The sequence below is a fragment of the Hirundo rustica genome, chromosome 2, assembly GCF_015227805.2.
Source record: "Hirundo rustica isolate bHirRus1 chromosome 2, bHirRus1.pri.v3, whole genome shotgun sequence".
Classification (NCBI taxonomy): Eukaryota; Metazoa; Chordata; class Aves; order Passeriformes; family Hirundinidae; genus Hirundo; species Hirundo rustica.
In genome coordinates this window covers 26,014,918-26,041,324 of record NC_053451.1, presented here as the reverse complement: position 1 = coordinate 26,041,324, position 26,407 = coordinate 26,014,918, and the positions used below count along the sequence as shown (strand labels likewise).

The following is a 26,407-nucleotide window of genomic DNA, read 5'->3' as shown; positions in this document are numbered from 1 at the left end:
CCAGTGAAGGAGACAGGTGCTTCCCTCCAGCCAGTGAGCCCTTTCACTTCCTAAGGCACTTCACCCTTGCCTGACTTGGGCAGTTCAGTACACAGCTGATTTCCTCAGGTCTCACAGTTCTGTCCTTTCTTTTCACATCTTATGTGTGGAATGATATGCAAAAAATACTTGATGACTGGTACCAGCCAAACCCAAATACTTCCAACATTCCATGCTCTAGCACCTGGAATAATTCTGAAAACTTGAGTTGCACCCCTTAAAAAAAAGCTTTACCTATTAGACCTATTGCCATCTAGAGCAAATTCTGTACTCTGTCATAGATGTTTAGTTTCTTGAATCACTGTTCAAGCATATGAAACATTCTCTCACTTTATGAAAGGTAATATACATTCATAGATCTTACAAGCAAGGTGAATTTATCTGTCTGTTTTTAAAAAGAAAAATTGCTGTCATCTGAAAATTAACATTAGTGCATCTGTACACAAAAGATGTTTAATTTCACATTTCTTAAAGATCCCCCAATTCAGAAATTTATCAGAATGCTCTCTGAGCTGTATGTGGCCACATTACTAATACCACAACCACACTACTCTTGAACATTACACAGCTCTGTGGCAAAGATGGAAACTTGCTCCATTGCTCAGTTCTTCAGATCTTCTGACACTGATCTTCCACTTGGAGAGATACATCCAAGTTGCACGGGTGCTACTTACACTAACCTATCATCTAGCTATTGGAGATACCACAAGAAATATCACTCATTGGGATTATGTCAAATATACTGGAAAGGAGCAACTGATGTGAATAGAAGTAAAGGGAAGAATCCAAAGGCAAAAATTCAGATCCAAACCTAACTAACCCTAGTTTGTTCTAGGGTTTTAGGGAGGTTACTGCTTATTCTTTTATTGAGTTGGCTTCTCCAGCTTCAAAAATTGAGACTCACATGTGGTATGAGCCTAATCTTCCAGCAGCCATCGAATTATTATACTGTAGGATGCTGCTTTTACTAATTTTTACCACATACTCCAGAAACAGAAAAATACTTGCCTCTCTTCTTAGGCAGAAACATGACAATAAGACAAGCCAATCCTCCCAGGAACAGAAACGCACTCAGCGTTCGCTTCCGACCAAACCTGATACGCAAAGATAACAAAGGTTTATACTCTGCACTAGGTTTGTGGGTTGCAAAGTAATGAACCCTCTGAATTCACACTGACTCTCTATTTGCAGTTGGGAATTCTGAATACCATCTCCCACCACCGCTTCCTCTCACACCGTTTTTAAACAAGCTTCTGCTGCACGCTTAACAAAATGAGTGCCAACTTTATCCAGCGGCTGGCCATTTCTAGGATTTGGGGTTGCACGCTGTGCGTGACATTTATAAACCTCCTCAGGAGATGCAGAGGAGAGACTGGGAGGAAATTCTACTGAGAAACATTGTATAGAGTATCATGGTTCAGGAAAAGGCTGAACATCTGCTCTGCTCATGCAGCAGCTCACACAGGTGCTGCTACTGCACGAGAGCGCAGGACAGCGCCAGCGGAGCGGAGCCGGGATAGCTCCGTCCGGGCAGGGATGGGAACACGGGGCAGCGCTGGGAAGGACGCTATCTAGTGTTAGCCTGCAGCAGCACAGGCTCCTCCGAGCCGCATCAACCCCACCCGCACAGCCACAGGGACGGCTCACCGTTAGGGGAGAGACTGAAAACAAGTTAAACTGCTGTTGGAAGCAGAGATAAATCAATGGCACTTGCACACTGAAGTGGGAACCCCCACACAACAGATATAAGCTAGGAGATGTGATGCACAGAAAACCCACCTTTGAGAAAAGTCATGAGGAAACCCTGAGTGGCTTAATGAATTCCATACTTACCATTTTTGGTTAATCAAGTAAATACAGATTGGGTATGCTGGGATTTCTATCAAGCCTGAAAGGGCTAAATTGGCATAAATACTTCCGCCTAAGTCACCCACATTAAGGGTAAGACCGTAGTAAACCAAGCTGCACACAAACCTGCAAAAAACAGGAGGAAAAAAAAAATGAAATCAGAGATGACACACTGCCTGCCAAATCGAAGCACTGGTCTGGCAGAATACACTATAAACTATATTTAGTGTTTCAGCAGATAGGTCTAAAATGTTTCTCTGTAAGCATATGATGCCTTCCAGGCAAATAAACCTTTTTGTCTCAGCAAAGACCCAATTCCTGACTTACTGCTGAGTGAAACTTGAGACTACACTTACCAACAATATGCATAAATCAGTATAAAGTTAGAATACAATTATGACTACATTATTTAACTTCAGAAATGTCTTTGCCCATTTTGTTTTTATCAGGTTACGCTGTCATTCACACTTTTTCCAGTTGTGTGTTAACCAAATTTCTCAAGCAGTTCAAACACTTCAACCTTCTTTTAATTTCTATGCCCTGGTCCAGTTTTATTCATTCATTCTCCACCTCCGTTTAACCTTCCTTTTGTAACCCTATCATCATGTTAACCCCTGTAAGGGGAGTTGTCTTTACAGAGAAGAAAGAAACTGGTCATTAATTCATTCTGCAGCAAATCAGCAATTCTCATTCAAGGAACAGAACAATCAACTGTTTATTCTGCAATAAGCCCTTGGAAAAGCAACAGGAAAACAGCTCAGTGCTGTATGCTGACAAAACCATTCGGTTTATTCTTAATTGATACATCTTTCCCAAATATATGCATTATAAAAGCAACTATATGAGCAGTAATGCCCGAGGACCTGCATACCATGTCACACGTAAGGTTTTGTTAAAGTAGCAGCAAAAGACCTCAGGGCTAGCAAGATACCTGAAAAAAACCAGGCACTTTTGGAGTTAAATTTCTGCTAGTGACTAGAGAGAGCATCATGGGCTCCTGCTCCTCACTACAGCAACAGCCAGCACTTTCTCTTAAAGAACTGTTGCCTATGATGTCTGCTCATTAGACAAGGTAATGGGCTCCTTATACACAAAACAAGGAATAATCCATGTGAAGAGATACTGACAGCTCTGGGCCTAAGAGGAGGACACTGTGACTAACCTCAGCAGCCTTGTGGGTCAGAACAGAAGGGGCAGTTCTCAACCATTTTGACACTCAAAATACAAGATAGAAATGCAGAGATAAAACACCTCAGAACTGGACAAAAGCCTCAAAAACGGCTTTGTGCTAGAAATGCACTAAGGAAATACCATAATAGATACTTAAATACTATAAAGGATCTTTTTTAGGTACAGTGTCCCTAACAATCTGTAGGATGAAGCAATTCTCAGTGTCATATTCTCTCAAAGACTTCAAGAGGTCCCAGTAGCACAGCTGGGTCTACAACGAGTATTTCCAGTACCAGGTGAACATCATGATCAAGGTGCGCCCCAGGAGAATCCTGTATCGGAACAGGTCCAGAAAGCTGCCAGCCTCTCTGGAGCTCCTCTCAGCTGGGAGTTTTAATGAAAAAGTGCATTTCTGCTTGCGGTTCCTCTTTGCAATGAGGTAGAGGGCATCTTCTGCCTCGTTCAGACGGCCCTGGGAATAGAGCCAGCGGGGGGACTCAGGAATGAATCTGAAACACACACACACAGACACCTTTAGGGATTTTCTTCTCTATGACGGTGGACGTGTCTAAAGGAATAAGGCTGAAAAGCCCTTCAGTATAATAAAAGAGTTCTCAAACAACCCTTCAGGTATAAAATTCACTTACTGAAACAGAAACGAAGCATGAAAGGAAACGTAAGCCTTATGAAATTTAGGTACCAAGAAATGACACCAAGTGTATGCATATATACACACATAGAAAGAACAACATTGCAAGTCACAGTATAATTAGGATCCTGTCTTTGGAGAATTCAGAATTAAGGAGGCACACATTACTACAAGTAACAAAGGATGCTTTTTTTAAGACCCAATAGTTCCATTTCTCATTTTCCACAAGACCAACTTCCACTTCCCATTTTTCAGCTTTTTGCCAAACTCCCTCCTGTAGACAAGAAGGCAGAAACTGTGCAAAGGTCATGCTCCTCACGTGCACTGTTCACTTGACAGGTCTGTCACTCCAATATTGTCTAGCACACAAATCTATTATTTTCAGGTTTCCAGAACTAATTTAAACTTTAGCCTTTTGCCAGAAGCTTTTAAAGATTTTTGCCTCAGACCAAAACTTATATTTTTCCTCTAAGTTTAAAAGAATGTGATTCTGTGTTTTCACGCACACACACAAAAAAAAAAGCTTAGAAAGAAACATATTCTCTTCCCTAGGATAAAAATCTGATAGTATTTTCTACATTGAGTAATTTTTAAGCAACGTGGCAGGAAGGCAGTGTGAAATTTGGAATTTAAAAAAACCCTCTTCTTACAGGAAAGATAGGCTTCTGAGCACAGCTCTGAAGTCACAAGCATAACTCATTTTAAAAAGTTGTATCTACCAATCTGAAAGTTAAAATTTTTTCCCAAGGGTCCCTATCACCACAAGATTTTGAAATATCCAAAGTGTCATCTCTGCCTTTCAGCTCATGAACAGCCTCAAAGACCCTTCCCTGAGTTCTGATGCTTCCTTTGAAAGGGTGTGGGGATTTTTTGAGGAGCAAAATCTTTATTCAAAGAGTTACTGAAGTGAAAGAGATGTTGGAAAGGCAAAGACCTCTAGGTTAAACAGCAGCTAAAGTAATTTTGCTCTTTTAGTTACTGAGATTTAGCTGTCAGAAAGCATGTAAGAAAAGAAGACCATGCTGCATCACAGAGCTTTCAGTGCTGAAACTCACAAAGCCCCAACTAGCTCCAAAAAGGTCACATTTGAAAAATTAAAAGAAGCTACTCTTTTTTTTTTTAAACGTGTCACTTTTAAGACAGGAAAAGCAATTCTGATGCTGTTCCTTCTGTGTAAACACAAGAGAAGCGTCATGTTATTACATAAATATGAAACTCTTCCTGTATTTTTTAACATGTATTTATAGTGCCTCGTAGCAGACCAGTTTAGGTCATCTACATACACCAGGTGGAGAACAGAATTTGCTTCTCCACCATCCTAGAGACTGTTCCCATCTACAGTAATACTGCACACACAGTACAGTGTAGACCTAGAGGCTCAAATATTGCTGCACTACTATTTGTGAGGGGGAGGGCGTGTACTAGTTGACAAGTTGAGAGAAATACCTTATTTACACCATTTCATGCCATCCTAGAAAGGCAATTGACTTAGCAGTTTGGGTACTTGGTTTGTTGGAATTTTTTTTTTCTTTTTGACATCTTTCTTTATGAAACTTGGTTTGAAAAACAACTTACAGAGAGAGGAGAAAGACGACTGCTCCTTCCAGATTAACCACAATAGCCAGAGTCCTCCAGGAACGAATGAAATACCCTAATAAAGCATACTGGGCAATTCCCACAGCGAAGAACAAGCCACCAATAGAACCTAACACAGTTAAAAACAAAACAAAACATTATCACTTCAGTAAGAAACATTAGTGAATCTCAACAAATGGGACCAGACTCACTAGTTAGAGCTAACCCTTCATTAGTAAAAATTCATTCAGCAATTGACCAAAGAACACCCTGTCCTTCATTCATGCAGAGCTGAAGTATTACATCTAATTGCAAAGACTAATAAAAGTCCCAAAAGTGCCCTTCTACATCCTCCACACCCAGCAAAGCCTGGTGAACAATGAAGTCTTCTAATTCCAAATGTGTATGTAAACAGTGTAAGTATGCACCTTTCTATGTGTAAAAATAAGTACTACAAAACATTGAAAAACTGGTAGTTTTAGGAATATGTACTCTTCATTTGTATCTCCCATGGTCTGTAAGACACCCTATTTTAAAAGAGTCCCAGCATAGCACTTCTTAGGCTTTGTAAGTCAGGCCCTAGAGCTGTAGCAGTACAGGTTACACACATTTCTGAAGGATTGGTCCAGCACCAGCAACCAGGACAGTTACGGGGTCTGTATCTTCTAAATTCTAAAGGCAATTACTATATGGGACATCTTTTGTAATGACATATAAGCAACAGTTTTCTCATCCTCCTATAATATAAAAACACTTTTGAGAAGAGTTTCTTTTTAAGAACTGCCAGGAAGGAAAGAATCTATATTTAGCATACAAACACTTGGCTCTGTTTAGCAGAGTCCAACGTTCTGATAAATAGAGCTCAGTTGTGACAAACCTCGGATGAGTATTTAGCTGGTAACATTCATGCGAGATGTTTCAGCTGGATCTTTGTCAATCTGAGTGATGCAGAGACCTGAATGGCCCCAACTCATCTACCCTGCTTGCCCAAGGTTCGTATTAAACAAGCGGAGTTCAAAGACTGTGATCACAGATATGCTCAAGTGGAGCTAAATTTGCAACTGGTTTGTGTGCCTCAAGTGGTGTGTGAGATTGAAATCGATGAATTCTGACAATAAAGGCAGTTTACCTGCTAATGCCCAGTAGGCTGTACCCACACACTCGTTCAGTAGAACAAAGGCTACCAGTGACATCCCACCGTTCATCATCCCTACCAAGAATCGGGAAACGGCAAAGAATTCATACGAGGGTGAGAATCCGTTTGCAACGGCAAACAAGATGTCAAGTGCAAAACCTGGAAAATAAGGCAAGAAGTTTCATTTTATAAGGGTACCTAAAGAAACAGAAGCGTTTACTAGTATCCTTACTTGATGCCCACTGGCATCTGTCCTAAGACAGCAGAGTCAACACCACCACCACCGGTCTGGAAAGAAATTTAAATACCTAGAGTCAATATCAAGAAGGAGGGGACACAGAAGGAGTGATTTTTTTGATACACAGTTTGCAGTTTGAACCTTTAAATTCAGTTCATAGCAGACAATATTTTTAGACACTCAGAACCATTGTCTGACCCGTTAAAAATGGCTTTATATTTATCCCTGATACAGAAGCCACAGGTTAAACACATGACCAAATATCTCTCCTCATTTTTTAGAGAGCAGTGTGTAGAAACCAGAGAAGAGAAATGTCACCAGGGGACAATACATGGTGGGTTTGCATGCAGAGCAGGCCCACCTTTATGTGCTTTGAATGAGTGCTGTTCCTTAAAAGAAAACCAAAAACCATAAAGCATTTCTTTAAACTCTACATGCTCATCCACTGACGCACAACTTTATACGTACACAAAACATGCAATTTCAAATGTTGTTTGATCCAGGGACAGTTAGAAAGCTTATGAGCTTCAAAACAGTATGAGGATCACAAATACATAAAATTTAAATCATGCAGACGGGATAAAAGGTGCAACAAACTCCTAACAGGTTATGCAGGTAAGAATGCTGTTATAAAACTACTAAAAATACTAACTGCAACTTGCAGAGATCCCATGAGCACCATGTTGCATGGGTGGAAGCCTTCATGGCACAACTTACAAACCCAGAACACCTTGCAGAAATTCAAATGGTGACTGAACAGCGAAATATTAATTCCTTGTCTCAACTTCTATGGCACAAGCATATTGGAATGCCAAAACAAACAAACAAAATCAAAGCACATGATTTACAGCTGCATATCAAGCTCTCAGCAGGAACTGGGCCATTGCCACTGATCCTCAGGGACATGACACCTCCATGTCATTCACTCTGTCGAGGGGTTACCTGTGAGATAGACTTTCTTCCTCCCGAAGCGATCGGACAGCTGGCCAAAGGAGATGGCTCCAACAAACACACCACTGAAGTAGAAAGAACTGGCAGCACTGACTTTGTATGATGTATTGCCAATTAAAAACCACTGGATGGAGAGGGAAGAAAAAAGCAGAAACAATAAACCAGCAAAAATGTAAATTAATCAGAATCCGAACAGTTCACCAACAGCTAATAGTTGGAGGGGATGTTACATACTTTAAAGAAGATCAAACTCTTCATAAATCTCTTAAGCATCATATTCAGTAAATCACCAGTCCCTACTGCTCTCTCCCAAACTCACCACAGGATACTAACAATTGCAGTTCTCCCAAACCAAATGCAGTCTTTGATTTTGAAATCAAGAACAGATTCCTTGCAATACTCTAATTTTTGCAGCTTTCTCCCACTTTCCCTTTTTCTGCCTTCTTTCACATAAAGCTGTCAGCCTAAATAGACTCAGTTCTACCTACTGAAATGCGTCACTGCAGAGTGTAGAACACACATAGTGAAAAAATAGTTGTGGTTTATGTGTGAAGATAGTCCTGCACATGTTCCTGTATATGAACTGTCTTGTCCCTGAGCAATGCTTTGGTACCATTACACAGATTAGTCAGGTTTTCTGCACACTCTCATCTTTTTTACAGTGTACTTTGTCATTTCCAGTCCTTTTCAATTCCAAATACAAAGCTGATCTTGAAATGTTTGATTCTTACAGACTTACTGTCTCGAGTTGAATCTGACAAAATTCTTTGCCCCATAGAAATGCAGAATGAAAATATGCCATGATCTCAATGTTCAAAAGTTATTTCCTTTTGTATTCTAAACACTCCACGTCTTCTGTTCTTTTCTTTTTCTATTCCTCTTGCACCTTGAGATAATGTTTCCTTTTAGTGACAACCAACTCTTCTTCCTGTGCTGGTAAGCTGGTGATTATGTCATTATCCCTGCAATAACTCTCTAATCTTCTCCTCATAATCTCCTCTTCCTCTACCAAAATCTCATTAAATATCCTTTCTAGCAAAGCTTATATTATTTCAAAGCTCAGTTATAAACTACCTCATCATGATAACAGAGCCATGCAATTAAACCTCACAAAGATTAGGATGCTAACAAAACATCATTCATAAGCTCCAAGAAAATAACTTGCTTACTTTCTATATCTGCTTCATTTTGAATTGTTACTTTAACAGGGAGGTGGTGACTGATAATAGTAGGAAATGCGCCCATAAAGTGCCAAGAGTGACAAAATTCAACTGAAACCAATCACATGACCATAAATCAGCTTTTGAAGCTTCTGCAGACTTTAAAAACAATTCCCAGAAAAATACATTTGTAGAATAATTGCACATGAGATTAATTTTATCCTGAAATAACATGGTCAGTTTGTTTTGTAACAGCTACAAGAATCATGCAGTAACTTTTGGTATAAAAATTTAAAAAGCTGCCAACATGAAAGCTGTTGACATGAGATGCTTTCTGAATCATTCAGGGATTAGGGGATAGGTTGGATGCAAAGCAAAATTGGTTCTCAAAATTTATCTCAATGTCTAAGCCTTTAGAGAGCTCAAGGCTTTTCTGTTCTACATAAAAACATGCTACATATATGCTTATTCACAATCAAGTTTTTTACATCAGAATATTTTTCAGAGTAAATTTGCAATAGTCATGTTATCAGCGATGCCGCAGGGTTAAGCATTGACATACCCTCTTTAAATATGTAGGAAAAAACTTCTTTACAATCAATCATGAAATTAGATTAATAATGAATTAGTGGTGAAATATTCTCCAGCTATATATGTTCTCTCTCAAAATGTTTGTGCTTAGCACATAATCTCCAAATATACCAAATACTCAACTAACAAATTTAAAAAAAAATGTATTTCAATAGAGGGAAACAGAAGAGCTAAGAAGATTTAATTCAAATGGTCTCTACTGAAACATGCTAAAGAATTAGAAAGCAGAATCTACACAAGTTGCCTTGGGGTTGGGGTTTTTTGCTTGTTTTGGTTGGGGAGGTTTTTTAGGGTTTTTTATTGCTCAAGCAGGCTTTGTTCTTTACCTGCAATTCTTATTTATGCAACCAAAATGTATAAAGATCTGTACAACATCTATGTCACATGCTAGGGTCTACAAGCATGTCTGACTTGTCAAGTTTAAGAAAGTAAAAGATTCTTAGGCAAGTTTAAAAAAAAAAAAAAAAAAGAAAAGAAAAGAAAAAGAAAAACCCCAGTGGAAATAAACCTTACTGAGTTTTAAATAATGCATAAGAAATCCACCATCCAGTAAAATTTTAATTTAAATGGTATCATAAGTACTCATATCCTCTTTATTGCCAGAATAAGAAGCAATGCCTTTTGTACACAATGGCTTGGTACAATTCCAAAGCTGGCCATTTTTATTAGTATATTCCTAACCAATAAACTGCTTTACAGAAGTAATTTGGATAGCATTAACACCTCTGGACAATAGCCATGAACTATCAAGTGGTGCTACACTTGACTCTCCAGTTCAGCTCTACATTCAGGCCTTGTAACCAATGCACTCAGGGCTCTTTTAAAGAACAATTTGACATTAACAGATACTGACAGACCCAGGAAGGGCAGGTGTTGCACACATCAATGCAGAGTCTGGAATCATTCCTGTAGGGACTGTGGCTAGACCATAAAGAAATCACTTAAAAAACACAGAGGCCAAGACAATGAAGCCAAAGCTTGTTTCAGAATAGAATGTGAGGGAGCTGCTCTGTCCACCTGACTCCTCACTGCCTGTGTTCTTGTATCTGGAGTTAGAAAGAGTGCAGGAGCCACTTCCTCTCCAGTTCCTCAAGTGCTTGCTAACTGCATGATGAATGCATTACATGCACTGCAGCTCAGCAAGGGCATGGCCAGAAAGAGCTCAGAGTCCATAAAGGATTTTGAGCAAATTAATAAAATGATTGTTGCAATTCCAGCTCCAATGCGGAACCAGGCTGCAGGATGCAATATGTAACCTCCCCACATAAAAGGTTGGAAGTTTTGGAGCAGAACATTGGTCAAGATCTGCATAGCAATATAAAGCTAGCTTTTGTTGCCAGTAAAAACATGAGCACATTACCTGTGCTCTAACTGGAAGTAGCAGGTTTCATTTTCTAATCAAAACATGCATTAGTATGCAGTACAAGGACACCCCCAAAACCATCTCAGTAAGATTTACTACTCACACATGAGGCTGCAAAACACATTTTGGACTTACCTCAGAGACTATGGATGTGAAGCTGCTGCCAAAGTGTATGTGCTTATGCACCTCGCTGCCATTGGCAGTCAGAAGCCATTCCCCAAAAGCTCTCTGCTCGCTCACTGAGTGGTTGCCATGGCTCTGGTTAGCTGAGAGCCCTTGGAGATCCCAGTGGTAGGGAGGAGTTGCACCCACCAATGCGATGAGGATGGCTTCTGTGGCCACGTAGAGCTGGCATGAAAGACAAAAAACATCAGAGATGCTCAGCTTGAATCCAAGCAATGTCTCCTCCACAGTCAGATTGAATCAGTATTAAAAATATTCCTATTTTTATATTTGCCTTCTACCACTATGAGATGTCATGTATAGCCCCTGTCTACCAAACAACACACACTGAAGAACTACAACTTTAACGAAGTGGTTCTTGCACTTTTTATGTGTCGGGTATCTGAGAGAAAAGTTCCCCTCCTGACACCTTTCCCTCAGTCAGACAGCCCCAAACTCCCATCCATAGCAGGTACAGATCATGGATGGAGGAAGAGTTATTAGACATACTAAGAAGAAAACCCCTATTCTTTAATGCAGGTATATTTGTCTTATATCCTCTCCTTCCACCTGTGTTGTTCACTCCTCTAATTTGGTATTTGGACTAGATCTCCTCCTCGTGGTTTCATATCTAATCTTTCCCAGTTTTGACAAAACGAATTCTTTGCTGGCTTTCTACCTTCTGTGGGCCTGTTTTACTCTTAGAAGAGACAGAGACACCCATGCGAACACACACATGTATTTTTTATATACCTACATATTTACGGATACACACAAGGTCTAAATAGTGATCAACAGCTGCTTTTGCTTCAGAAAGAATAAATAAAACTGCTGGAAACCCAGGCATTTCAAGTCTAGTCCACAGCTGGCTTGCTGCTGCTTGCTCAGAACTTTCATAGGTCACATTACAACTACAGCTTAAAACCCTGTGGTTTGAGAGCTGTTTGAACACAGAAGTGGCACAAATTCTGCAAGAGAAGATGGATCATAAAGTCTTCAGAGAGACAAAAGGCACTGCTAGTAACAACCTCTCACACTCTCCAAATAAAACTGCTTCATCTCAAGCCCTCACTGAGGAACTGTAACTTGGCACTGTGGTTCATGATAAAACTAACAAAACCCTTCCTCCATAAAACCCCCTCACTGATGCCTTTCCATTCTTGAAACCCTACTTAGGTACCTCCTGAACAGTCCTTGTTCTGCTCCCAGAATCTCCTCCCCATATTCTTGGGAAGAATGTACCCACAGGAAGCCCCCACAGTGCTCTCAGAAGGCTGCTTCACAAATAATTCGCAAAACTGGGAGAACCATAGGTACAAAAAAGCAGCCTGAGGACCTCTGAATTCTGATGCAAGTGACACCAAATAACACTGCTCTGTTCTGTATAACAGCTACACAGCTGGAATTACACCCATATCTAAATGAGAATTATTACTAAACTAAAACAGAGCCCCAAATTATTACCTGAAAGCAATTTTTCCCCTCATCCCCTCTTTGTATTCTACATGATCAACTGCTACTTTAGTGGCAGGAGGTAGATTTTTTTTTTTTTTAATAATTCTCTGTCCATTTTCCATTGAAATGATCAAACAGCAGAAGAAATTTGGAAAAATAGAGTTAACTCTTATTATTTAAGCTAAAGAACAACTTCTAGATCAACAGCAATGTAAAGTAAAAGAACTCACCTGGAAAAGAAAGCAATGACTAAGATCACATGGGAAAAAGGGTTTTAAAAAGCTGAGTGGCCATGTTGCTAGGGATGTGTGGATACAGTACTCTCAAGAACATCTTGAAATTACTGAGAAATGAGAATTACAGGTCATGATGTGCGGTGCATCCCTCTGCTTTGACTCACTCAGACAATTATGTGTCAGGACTAAGTGATAAAATCCTTGCTTTTGTCTTGTGAAATAAACATATTTTTGAAGTAGATCAAGAAACAAAGTCTTCAAGGTGTTTGGTTTCAAGAAGGAAAACACAACACTTCATTTTTGCACGGGGTGAAACCAGCTAGAGAAAACTGAATAGAAAAATATGCAATTGCAGGCACATGGAGAAACAGCACAGGGTTTTTTTCAATAAAAAACCCCCAGCAATCAGCCTTTAGCATCCTAGTGGGTGCAGCAACCAAGGATATCACAAAGATAGACACACTTTCAATTGATCTGTGCAATCAGCAAACAATATGAAGATGGAGATGTGTTTTAATCTTATCAAATAATACTGTTCTATACTCAAGTTCACTGAGTCACTGCTGACACAGACCCCTCCTTCCTAGTGAGCACCTGCCTTGTGTTTTGGGCAAGAGGTACAGTAAACCCTATTAATTTCAATTTCATTGAGGAAACAAAACAAAGCCCACAAAACAACCCCCAAAATTCACTGACAATTCTGAAGCTCAGAAACATTTTCTAGAAGTGATTTTAAGAACATGATAAAGGAAACTCTACACCTAATTACAAAAAAAAAATAAAAATAAATCATTTAAATAAAGAGTTGTTAATGAACCTGAAGATTCCTCCCTTAAGAATTCTAAAAGCTTGCACTTAACAGTAACATAGTTGTGCAGACTGGTGAATAACATAAAACAGTAACAAATCAAATAGAAATGTTATATAACAACTGTATAAAATGGCTATATTATATGCACTGTAGCAAAACACAGTGCTTTGTTTTTCATTTGTTCTATAACCCAAGTTAAGTCAAATAAATGCCATTTAGTATATAATTCCAGTTCATAAAACTTTTTAATTGGCTCTATATGGATGTTAACAGTTCCCTACCAAACTCCCTGCACTGATCTGTACTAATCAAGATGAATACCAACCACGGGGGGACAAGGCACCAGCTTCCACTCACTGATGATGAGATGCTCAGAGTTCTGCTAGCTGAGGTTTCTCCTGTTTGTTAATACTCTCTTTAGGTTAAAATTTTATATAGTCTGCCTAAATTAGAAGACTGTGATGTAAGGGAATTTATTAAAAGGCAATGCCCTAATAACCTGTAAACTTTCACGTCTCATGCTACGTAGAAGGGATTTTAGTTAGCCAGTTAAAGCTATTCCACTAAATTCCACAGATTTTGAAATTAATTTAAAATTAATATTAATAGAAGTGCCTGCCATGTCTTGACCAGCTTTCTGGATGTTCATTTTCATAATGAATTACATCCACGAAAGATGTAGAACCTCTAATAAGACTAGCAAGGAAGAGGAAGAATGAATTTAAAGTTTCATTTGTGTATAGCGAAAATGAATACAAAAATAATTTAAGAAACTCTTTCAGACCTCATAATTTACCCATTATGAAGCACAAATGAAAAAACAAAAGCAAGACTTCAATTCTAGGAAAAGGCGCTTTCAAGCTTTTTTTAGTCAGCTCATCAGCAGTTCCCAACTAGCCTGGTCATTCTAGACAAGCTGAAGCACTCATTGCCGAACTAAATAACAAGTAAGACAGTAACTTTTGACCTTCCCAGTACAGAAACTTTAAAACTGCACCCTGAGGAAAGACAAATTAAGGAAGAACAATGAATGACCTTGCTCTGGTAGAAGTTTTTGATAAAGAGATGGTTACAGTTCAGGATTAGAGTAATTTCTTCTGAACCCATGACAAGCAGCTGAAAAGCTGGAGGGCAGCCTCATTTTTGAAAATCTGATGATCTCATCTGCTCCAAGTCATCTCCAAAGGGTGATCTGGCTTTAAAATCATAATATTTTTTTTCTCCTCAATAACTCCCATGCAGAAAAGCCCTACAATGTCTTCTTGCTGCAAAATTATTTGCTGCTGACAACACATTCCTCTATGAAAGTATCCTTCCCTTCCTGGTGGCACGGTAAGAGGGGGAACACCGTAAGAGAGAAGGAAAAGCTGTCATAGTTAAAACGAAGAGTCACCATGTGCAGAAGAGCATGACATCTCAGTCACTTAGCAAGCCCAGACGCACTCTGACAGGAAATACTTCCCACGCAGAATGTAACCATTGTTGGTTATCACCTGTGACTTACCATGGACAGAGCGGACACATATTTTGAAAGAACTTAGGGTTTCTGCAGAGAAACAGAGAAAACCTACACAGCTTAGAGTTTTTAAGCCGGAGACTGCTGGCCTCCAGAATGCACAGCAAAAAGTCTGTCCAAAACCTTACATAACTTAATTGTAGAAATTCTCTAACATCTACAATGAAGACAAACACTGCACAGCAGATCACAACTCTAAGAGCCTCTCCTCCTACAGGTTTGTGGAAAATGCCTGTCTAGCTTCCCCTTCCTGTTCCAAACATCCAAACACACACCTCTCAGCTCAGTGTTTCATGCTCAGTGTTACTTTGGTGGGCAGTGGCAGCAGCAGGGTTTGTTGCTCCTGCTCAGCCTGGGCGCCCATGAGTCAGGTGACCGCTGCCATGCTCAGACAAGGGCTGCTTTACTTTCCACAGGCAAACACTGGCATGTGAAGGGCAAACACCTTCACTGTCCAAGCCTTCTGCAACATCCGTCCAAGTGACTCCTATGTACACACCTGTGCCTGACAGGGCCATGGGAACACAGCACCCTCGCTCACACTGCAGGCTGACAAGTCTCTGAACACATATAATGGAGTTGGAAGTGTTACTTTTCCGCCTTTAAAAACACAAGGCAAAAAGCAAGCTCACGGACTGGTAAGTTAAAGAAACAAGGCAATACATATTGTTTACAAAAAGCTCTATTAATACAACCTCTGCTTCAATAGGGATATTCGAGGAAGTCAAACTACATTAATGCTCAATCAAGCGCCACAACTCCTCGGTGAAATTCCAGCTAAATAGTTTCACCAATATCACATCAAAAGTGCCACTCCACTCTTCTTACGAGGAAAAAGATTTGGTAAATAATAAAGCAAAGAAGGGCTGTAAATTCCTATTCCAGTTTATGAATATAATGCAAAGCAGCCCAGGAGTGGACTATCCCAATCCCTATTATTATAGGGCGACATGAAAAAAAGTCAGTGACTGCTGGCAAAAAAAAGCAGGAACTGTGGGCTGACAAGTATCAGGCAGGGTTTAGCCTTGCTTCCACAAGCATGATTATTCTTTTGTCTGTGTTTCACGTTTGCCCTCTTTCTCTTGTACTTTCCAGCCTGTGTTGGCTACAAACTTATCGGAGTCACAGGCAGTATTTTAAGAGATCAAAGTCTTCACCTTTGCCTGACATTTTGGGACGCTGCCAAGGAATATTGGGTGAGCATCTTGGTCTCAGAGAGGCAGTTCAAAGCATATTCTTGGCTAGAGCATTCAACTTGGTAATTTACTGATTACTTCCAAAGTTTTTAAGTATCCAGACTAAATAACAATGCTGACATTTTTATAAGCTACTTTCATTTATTTATTCATTCTAAGGACCTGTCTGAGGGTAAGCAATTAGATCTACTTGTGTTTTGTTTATGGGGTTTCTTAAACTGAAAAATGTCTTCTGTTTACTACTATTTCACGGCAACATGATGCTCAAGAACTGAAAAAATATGTTTCTTCAGTTTCATCGTGGAACTTGCTAAACCACTGATTTTCAGCTTACAGCCTACAGGCCTCAGAATTCCCTGAGGTATTACTTAAAACTGCTCAGAAAAATAATAAAGAATTACAAATTATTACAAAGAATTATGGCACTCTTAAATTTACTGTAAAAGGGGTTACCTCTTTGGGAAGATGTCTGTCAGAGGTCTACAAATTGAAAGATATTAAAGAACTCTGGTATTTGTATATTTTTAAGACACCTGTAACTAAACATCACACCAAGTTTTGTAAGCTATACACACAACCCTCTCCATCTTTCCTTATATGAGGATCTCAAAACCTTCATCAAGCCCTCCAAGGCAAATTCTTAACACCCTTTCACCCTGAGCCCACCATGATTAGGAAAATGACCCTGTGAGTGGAATGTTTAACCAGGTTAAACTGCCAACTTAGTCAGAGATCATACTGTAAACAGACAAGACCTAGAAAACAGATGTTATTGCTCCAGAGGGACTCCAGTCCCGCTGGGTTAACACTTGGAAAAAGTAAACAGGCTTTGCTTAATGCAAACAATACACAAGAAGTGCTATCATAAAGAAGTAGTTATATTAACTACTCCAGTTAAAATAACAAAGACATTTGAGAACATAAAACTTTATCTGCATCAGAAATAAAGAGCAACTATCTCATGCAAGTGGGAAACAACTATTCTGAGTTCAATTACACACCTACTAACACTCTCACCCAAGAGGAAAGGCATTTAGAGCCTCTAAAATGGAGACGTGGCAGTGAGGAGTGCCTCAATATTGCTAGTGGAAAAACACAGGTAATTTATTGCCTACAAAACATGGGATGTTAGAGACTGTGTGTACACAGGGGCAGGAAAGAAGGGAGGGGAGATAATGTGTCATAATACAAATATTTTTAACCCCTAGTGTTTGCTACCCAGTAGAATTATGCCTGTTAACTCCCAAGCTGCTCTTCAAGGGTGCTCCGAGGACAGACTGGCTAGATGGATTGTTGTCTGCCAGGCTGAAAGGCAAATAGCAGAAGATGGGATTGCTTCAGCTCCCACTGACTCCAAATATCATCCCACTGCACCAAATATTCTATGTAATAACAACTTCATTATTAATAATCTGAAAAATCTCCCCATATGTTTTACCCACAACCCATACAAAGATGACAATCACTACTGACACACTGCCTGCAGGCACCTTCCATTCCCCTTTCTTAAAAAGACTTTGCAAAAATCAAGGCGTTCAGCCACAGCTCCAGTAAAGAGCCCCAGAGCACAATTCCACTCTATAAATGAAGCAGCCTCCTTTCTTTAAAAAAAAAAAAAAAAAAAAAGAAAGTTAGGTTTTGACTTGCTTTTGGTGTTGTTTTTTGTTGTTGTTGTTGTTGTTTTTAACAGGCAGAATACTCTGCTACCTTCCCTCTGCTGGTAAGTCTTCAGAATGTCTGCTCTGTGCCTCTCCCAAAACTCATGCTTGTTGCACTATATCTGAGAGTTAAGGACCCCACTACTAATAAGGCATGTCACAGCCCAGGACTTATTTCAGGTTTTCTGCAGAAAATACCACAATGCCTGCACCAGCTGCATTCATGTTTTTAAGGTTATAAATGTAATATCATTAAAGGCAGGTGATTATCTCTCTTAAGGAAGTTAGTCATGGATTTGAAAGAAGGATTAAGAGACCAAGGATTGTTGGTTAGCACCACTGAAATCAAATGTCACATATGAACAAAGAACTACCTTTTTTTCTTGAAAGATTTCCCCCACCCAGTTGAAGTAAATGCCAGGATTTGTCTTCACTTAGAAGTTCCATCAACTTTCAGACGGAAACATTCTTAGCTAAATGAGTAGCAGCACATCTTTATGCATCAATAGCTTACATACTCATACCCACCTCATTTATTTGTCCTCCCAAACAGGAGTATGCTATACAAGAACAAGGATTTATATTCAGTGATGCAAACACTCTAAAAGCCTTCATCGTATTTACATGGAAAACAACACCACCCTTCAGCATAAGCATGTTCTGAGTAAGACACAAGGCACAAAAATGTTGGAATACAAAGCTTTCCTTAAGAAAGGTCCCTATTTTTTATATTTGTATTCATGCCACATTTGAAACCTCTCCTCCACGGAAGTGGCTGCACATGTCTGACGCACATTCTGCAACTGCTTTATTGAGAATCAGAGAGACTTCAAACTCATACTTCTCCCACATACAGAAAAAACCCCAAACATTGAGGTAATCAAACTCAAAAAAGATTACACAGAAATTCTGAAAATCCTTTCTCTATCTGCCACCTTGCTCACTTACCTTACAGACACTTGTACTTGAGCTGTGCCTAAGTTACAGCTCAAGTAACTTTGTCATGATGCCCCTGGAACAACTGCAGCACACCATACCAGACTTGTAATGCAATTTGTGAAATAGCCCTCTCCTTTCCTAATTTTAAATTGATCATTAAATTTCCAATTTGTTTTGCTCTTCCTATTAAGGTAAAATCTATATAGTATACATCATCAAGGACTGGGAATAAGTTGTTCAATGTACGATCAATTCTGGCTGGTTCAAAGAAAAGTTTAAAAGATTCAAGCAATTTTAAGTACTGAAAGAAGATTCACCGACAAATTATTTCATTACTGTCACTGCAACTGCAGAGTGATGTCTCATGCCATTAAAAAAGGTAGAGTATGTACAGGGCATAGATGAGAAATGCCAAGAAACAGTTAAGCAAGACTACATAGGGGATCACATCTGCATCCTGTCTGAAGACAGACAGTGTATCTTCTGAATTATTTCTAGAGATTTGGGATGAGCGTGCCTCACTTAAGCCACATGCCTCAGAATGTGCTTTCCCTCAAAACATTTGTGCAGATAGGATGATTAAAGACCATCTTTCTGCACTGGGATATTGTAATGACAGAAGTCATATACAATATTGTTGTCAACAGTAATGTGATGTTAGCAACACCGCTCATGACTGCTGCACTGTATCAGTTTAAGGCAAAGGTATAATTCAAGCAACTTGATGTAACTATCTTAACTGTTTTTACATCCCCCTTTCAGTTAGTAAGGGGTTCCTAAGATGGATGGGAACAACCACCCTTGGTCATTATCTGTATTACTGTACAATGCACATTACTCATCTTAAGGCAAAGCCTTTTTCAGGTGCGCAAACAAGAGCTCCCTTTTAAATTCTACCATGTTTTTAAAAGCCTTTCAGAAGAGATATAGTAAGAGCACATCTCCATTCTCAGTTTGGGCTTGGGCAATCCTGTAGCTCCGATTCACCGGCACAGGCCAGACTTGTTCAACCACATATGTGAGACAAAGAAACTTTTTATTTTTAAGTATGCTTGTATGCTCTCAAGCGTCTGATCAAGGTGTGGGATTTTGTCTCATGTTGCTACACACACTAAACAAACCCCAAAAGAGTATTCTTTAATAATACTTCTGTATAATCTTAAAAAGTTGCAACAACTTTCTAGTAATGAACAGGAATCAACGAATTACTTTTAGCTCAAAATAAAGTCCTAAGTATTTTAACAGTTATCAGCTCCCTTTGTTTCTTTCTTTCACTTTCTTAAAGATATACTAGAAATGCAAGACTAATCCAACCCTTATTTCACATCATTAGTCCATTTTCACATTCTCCAGGTAAGTCTGGTCTTTCTGTAATTCCACGTCATTTGCAAAAACATTTTTCTGCATTAGCTGTAGTCGGTCCATTATGAAGCCTGCAACCATTACTCCAGAACACGCCTAAAAATCTTCCAAATTCCTATTAACTTGGTAGTGAATAAGCCAGGCATACCTTGATACAGTAACAGCTCAGGAGGTTAATGAATAACAGCAGCAGGTAGCAGAGGAATAATAGAAATCAGGGAAGATGAAAGAAGGAGCCCACAAGACTTAGACTTAATCTAGTTTTACACTAAAAACATAGAAAAACTTTTCTAATTACAAGCAACCTGGAGGTTTTTGCCAGAATGTCAGTAAGTCTCAACCCTACAGACAGAAGTATTTGGTAGAGCTTGACTCAGAGAAGGTCTGTGAGCTAAACTGTGTCTGTAATTAGGATTCAGACACCAGATACACTGGCATATCACTAACGCTACATGGTGGAAGCAGCTTACTGTAGAAATTTATAGTAAAAAAACCCAACACTAGAATGAAGGAAAGTGCTTATGAAGTATGGAACTCAGAGATTAGTAACATGCAGAGATGAAAAAGCATAAAAGCCTGCAAGGAAAGAAAGTGCACCAGCTGGGAATCTTACTGGGAAGGGAAAGAACAGAGTCCAAGCTCTGGATATTGGCAACAAAGATGAAGGGACTTGACACAGCAGACAAACATTTTTCACACATCAGGTATTCTTACCTTTAAGAATGTAGAAATATTTTTTATGCCAACAGGCCAACACAAAAATATAGGCCAACTGAGGGAGCACATATAAAGGGACAGGGAAACTAGCAATAAAATGGAATAATCATGGCACAGCCAGTGATATAGACTACCAGGAGTCCTCATTCTGCTGCCGTATGGTAATCTAATCTACTACTGGAGCCCACAATTACCTACATCTACATTCTACATCACACACACAAGAGACATTACTTACCTCTGGGTCCATCCTCCAAAGGCTGATGATAAACCAGACAGAAGACTAACACCAGCTGTGGAACCTGCCTTCAGTCTTGCTCTCACACATCCCAGTGACACATTATGTAACTTGGCACCAATAAAGGAACACAAAAAGCAATCAACCACCCAAGCAGGAACCAGCTGAGTAAGTCCACATCTACTCATGAACTGAAAGGCAACAAGCTTCTTAGCTAAACCCCTTACAGACTCGTGTGCCTGCATGATCTGAAGTAAAGAAAACCTACCAGTCAGAGGACGATACTCATTGGCACAGTTCAAGAATTAAATATAACATGAGAAGAAAAAAAATCAGACCTGCAAACCTGCTATCATTACTTCCTTAGTTATCCTGAATTAGTTCCAGGATTTGCAAAGATCCTTCTGTTTACTTCTCCCATGAGAAATGCAAGTTAATCCATTAAAAACAAAACAAACGAACACAAACATTACAGAACAGATGACCTATACTAAAAGTTCTGGAAACACAGAGCACTTGTCAGGGTTTGCAGTTCATTCCAGAACATGACCAGCACTGGAAGAAGTAACTATTGCTTACTTAATTCTTATTCTTCAGTGAACACATACATTTTTTAGCCAGCTGGCGAGCAGAACAAGCAATGCCTAATTTTAAGGAATTAATCAACTAAATCAGTATTTAAAAAGATAAAAAACAGTACAAGGAAATAGAAACCTACAAAGCTTCTGCTGTTTATCATCACAACTTTGCAACCAAGTATAGAGTTCCCATGTAAAAGGACTGGGCGTCTGAATTTTCTTTGGTCATCTCATACAGCTTCTTAGTATTACAGTCAGCCTAGGGGAAGCAGGGGTTGCCCGGAGAAGACATCTTCAGTCTCACAGATCATGACTGGAAGTTTTTGATTAGTACAAAACATGGGTCAGCAGAGGAGAGAGGACATTTAAGGACATTCCTTTCTGCAACTATTAAATTTCCACAGTAGAAGTAACCCAGCACTTTCCAGCCTAGCTGAATTCATGACAATGAAGTTTTTGACGCTAACATGGGGTAAAACAGACTTCTATCACATTCAAGCCATACTTCAGTCCTACACCTGACTGTGACAGTACATGTTATTCTTGTCTTCCTTCCCTGTCCTCACAGGAATATGCAGAAAGATGAAGCAAAATTGAAAAGCAACAAACATGGCTGCAGAGCACATCACTTGCTCATGTAGTCTCTGAAACTCTCTCTCCAGAGAGTCTAGCTCTTCTAGAGAATTAGAAGAGTGTTCCCTTCTAGCACTCTACTGTTACTTTGGACTCCACTTTTATCACAAAACTTAAGAGAGTTCCAGCTTTTCATCTCACAAACCTGGCTGCCCAAAATGTAGGGACTCATCCAAATACTTAGTGGAGAGACACTGCCCCGTATTCTACCAGATAAGTCGGGGCAAATCAAGGCACCACAAGCAATCATCACTTGTCACCTGGTTACATGAGAGCTTCTGCACACAGAGGTAGCAGGGGCCACCTGTCACTTCATCAGTGACAATCAAGCCACATGCAACCTAGAAATTCCCAGTCTAGCCCACTAACTCTAGGTTGCACAGGATTCCCAGCAGAGCCTCTTACAGAAGTCCATGTCTTCCAGTCCAGGTCATGGAAACCTCAGTTTAATCTCAGCCAACCCTTCACCTGACCAGCTCCTAATGTGCTCCACGAGTGACAAAAGGTGTAAGCGCTCAGGCAATGCGGCACAGAGAGCATCAGCTGCTTGCCCCAAAGTCACTCCGCAGAACTGAGCAATGCCTTTGGGCGGAGGTCACCTCACCTGCGTCCCAGGAGCGCAGCACGGTGCTGCAGGACAGACCCAGAGGGCAAGACCTGTTAGTGCCACCAGCAGCCCTCTGCAGAAGCCCTCCCACAGCAGCTTTCGCACCGGGCAGCACTCACCGCAGGGACATGCACCCAACACTTTGGGAACGGCTGTCCACCGCACCCAGAGCATCCCCTCCCCGCACCGCTTCTCCTTGGGGAAAAGAGCGGGCAGGAAGGGCGGCCTCTCACCTGCAGGAGCACGGCCAGCAGGACGCACAGGTACACCTGGTAAGGGCCCATCTGCCCCACCAGCGGGAATGCCTCCTCCACCTCCATCCCGCTCCCCGCCCGCCGCGCAGCTCCTACGAGCGGCCGCCGAGCAGCGCATCCCCGGGGCGGGGCGGGGCGCGGAGCGGCGGCCGGGCCCTCGCGGTGCTGGAGCTGGAGCAGAAGGAGAGGGAGGAGGAGGAGGAGGGAAGGAGGGAAGGGCAGGAGGAGCGATGCAGTGCTCTTGCGCAGGCTCCGGGGAGAGCTGCCGTGATGCGGCCGCCTCTCTCCTTCCCGGGCGGCCGCCGGGAAAGCGGAAACGCGCTGGGCCCCAGCGCAGGCGCAGGGCCCGGGATTCCGTGGTTTGGGATGGGGTGTGTGGGGCGCTGGGCGGGGTGACGGCTGCGTGAGGGCGCTGTCAGGGAGGCTGCACCTCGGTGCCTCGGCCAGGTCCCGTACAGTGAGCGGGCTCGGCGCTAGGGAGGTGGCTGCGAGGTGCCGGGGACATGTGCTTCCTGGGGTCACACCTGGGCACAGAGGTGTTGCCTCTGGACCCTTGGGTAGACCAGGGCAGCACGCTGGCCCTGCGGGCAGAGCGAGAAGGCTGCGCTGGGTCCTTGCTGGCGAGGTGTTCCGGGTTTTATGGCATTGTCCGTGCAGCAGCTGGGCTCCCGTCGTCCGGTTTCATCCAACAAAGCGCAGTGGAGTCCCTGTGCGCTCAGCGGGTTTGCACCGCTAGCTCTGTGCCTGGGAAGTGTACCCACACAGCGCACGCTGCTTCCATCAGTTCACAGCGGACCCCAAAATAGTGACACGCCACAGCTGTGGAATATTCTGTAATGATACTTCATAGCCTACTTGCCGATAGTTGGAAAAAACAAAACAAAAACACCAAAAAAAAAAAAAAAAAGGCACAAAAAACCCCCAACGAATCTGACATAAGGCTATTATGTAGGTGCCACTAGAGGTCAGTTCTGGACCCACACAAACCTTACTGTTCTTGATTTAATGCCTGGTGAGGACATGCATCTCTCCATTACACCAGTGTCCACAAAACTGTCGTTGTAGTGTATTTTATGAAAAGAATTTTGAGAGCCTTCAGTGTGGACATGGGGTAGAAGTTCTCACTTAGAAGTAATGGGACTGGTTTGGGAAGGAGCATGAACTCTACTGCAAAGAGAAGGGAAGGGAGATAAATACAAGTGAAATAGTCATCTTGCAAAATGGCAATGACCTTTCATGGTCCATTTTCATTACACCTTTACAGTAAAGCTCCAGGAACACGAAACAACTTAGATTGTTGAGACTATTTTTACCTAGTGGTACCGAGAAGCAGCAGCAACATCTTTATGCTTGTAGCTTTTATTGTATGAACAATAGAAAGGAAGAGAGTTGTCGTGAGCTGTGACCTTTAGGACCATGCCAGGAGCCTGAGAAATAATACCATTTCTGTGCTGAAAAAATCTTGGCAAATCGACAATCATCAAAGCAATTTACTCTTAAAATGAAATTCACCTTTGCTCTAAGCACTTCTTTTCATATTTGAGGCTTAGTACAGATTGATTAAAGGCAAAACAGCAAAGGATTTCTGAAATGTCAGGACCTTTCTGCTGTTCACCCAACTGCACTTGTCTCATTTTATTGCTCAGATAAGATGTGGAGGACATGTCCTTGTGTTTGGGAGCTCTGCACTCATCTCCCCTGCATCCTTCCCACTCTCGCCAGTTCAGCCACACTCTGTGGCAACCACAACTTTATTCCAGCTTGTCCAGCAAGGGAGCTTTACCATCAACACCCAGCTCCTCCTTGACTCTTGAGCAAAGGTGAACAGACCCTCGGGAAGGAGGTGGTGTGTGTCTCCCTGTCAGGACTGTACTGCTTCCCAAATTGCTGTGTGCACCCTGCATTCCCCAGGTACTTCTCAACTCTGTGTCACTTGGGACCTCCAGCACTCCTCTCTGGGGGTTTTCCTCCCCATGCTCCCTGCTTGCTTACAGCCACCCAAGCTCCATGCTCTGCCTGCTATATGGGCAGCAATTAAGAACTGTCAGCTTTCTGTATTCACATCCATGGGGTGCTGCCTTCCAGATTATGCTTCTGCTCTGCTCCTGCCACGCCTCTGCTGAGATAACGCCGCAGCTTCCAGTCCCAGCCATAGTGAAGTTACAGCATTGGCCTTACATATATCAACACCGTGGAGCAATACCCTGTGCCTGGGGAAAACGGCTGTCATGGAGCTGTCTCCTCTTGTGCTGCTTCCCAAACTCAGTCCAGCAGAGAACCACGAAGGTGATTAAGGGACTGGAGCATCTGTTGCGTGAGGAAAGGCTTAAAGCTGGGACTGTCTAGCCTAAAGTTTAGAAGGCTCAGGGAAGAACTTCACAATATGTGTAAATAACCTGATGGAGAGGAAGGAAGAGGAGGAGCCCAGGCTCTTCTCAGTGCTGCCTCCCAACAGGACAAGAGGCAATGGGGACAAGTTAAAGAAACCTCAGTGGCAATGAAAAGCCGCTGTCCCAATGGCCTTGGAGTTCAGTGGTTTTGGAGAGGATTGGATGCAATATTTAGAGGTTTCAGTCAACAGTAGCTTAGCCAATGACCTGTCCCTGCTGGAGCCCTCAGATATTCCCAGAGACTTATTGTCTGTGAAGTTCACTAATGTACAATTTGTCCCCTCCTCTTCCTTATTAATAACCGTGTCAAATAAGAATACTCTTAATAATCCTGTCTGTGGGGATTTTTTCTTTTAATGAGAGCAAATCAGGCTTCTTACTCAGCCATAAATGTGGTGCCTCTTAGGTTTTTCCACATCGCTCCCAGCCCTCGCTCTGTTACTACTGCTTCATGGGTTTGTTGCCATTAGAGGCTTACACATTAAATTCATCTGGGCAGCCCAAAACTGAGACAGCTGTGTGGCTTCTTTTTCAGCCTTTCTGAAATAATAGTTCCAGATACATTCTGCACTTTTCTGTCTGTATGTAATGATGACCCAGAGCATTCAAAGTACTACATATATGTAAGTGCAAAGGGACAAGCTTAAGCTATGTTCCTATCTGGGAAACAAACAAACAAACAAACAAAACCACCAAAATCAAAAACTAACCAAAAACCCAAACAAACAACAAAAAAAGTGAAATCAGAAATCTTAGAGCTTTAGAGCTAAAAGCTCACTCTGGTTCCCTGATGTTGTGTTTTCAGTTTTGTTATATTCATTTGTAGTAGATTCTGTTAATGGCCAGTAGTTTTTCAAGCAATAGTCGTTTTAAAAAAGACCTTAAAAGAACTTTTGATGTTCCTACCTTCTGGCTGGAGATTTCTTACCCCTTCAA

The 26,407-nt window shown here is 41.2% G+C and overlaps 1 protein-coding gene across 3 annotated transcripts in view; it reads right to left on the bottom strand.

Annotated features, from left to right (window-relative positions):
* Positions 1–23,181, bottom strand: part of SLC22A15 (solute carrier family 22 member 15) — a 38,654-nt gene extending 15,473 nt beyond the window's left edge. For all 3 annotated transcript variants that reach the window (XR_005699490.1, XM_040056007.2, XM_040056008.1), the window contains exons 1-8: positions 23,061–23,181; positions 10,855–11,067; positions 7,597–7,729; positions 6,411–6,575; positions 5,282–5,411; positions 3,351–3,566; positions 1,873–2,013; positions 1,048–1,133 (exon numbers count right to left, since the gene is read on the bottom strand). Coding sequence is in view for 2 of the 3 variants with exons in the window: in XM_040056007.2 (XP_039911941.1) it covers positions 1,048–1,133; positions 1,873–2,013; positions 3,351–3,566; positions 5,282–5,411; positions 6,411–6,575; positions 7,597–7,729; positions 10,855–11,067; positions 23,061–23,147 (1,171 nt within the window). In the remaining variant the exon portion in view is untranslated. The remainder of the gene's footprint in view (positions 1–1,047; positions 1,134–1,872; positions 2,014–3,350; positions 3,567–5,281; positions 5,412–6,410; positions 6,576–7,596; positions 7,730–10,854; positions 11,068–23,060) is intronic.
* Positions 23,182–26,407: the final 3,226 nt, after the last annotated feature.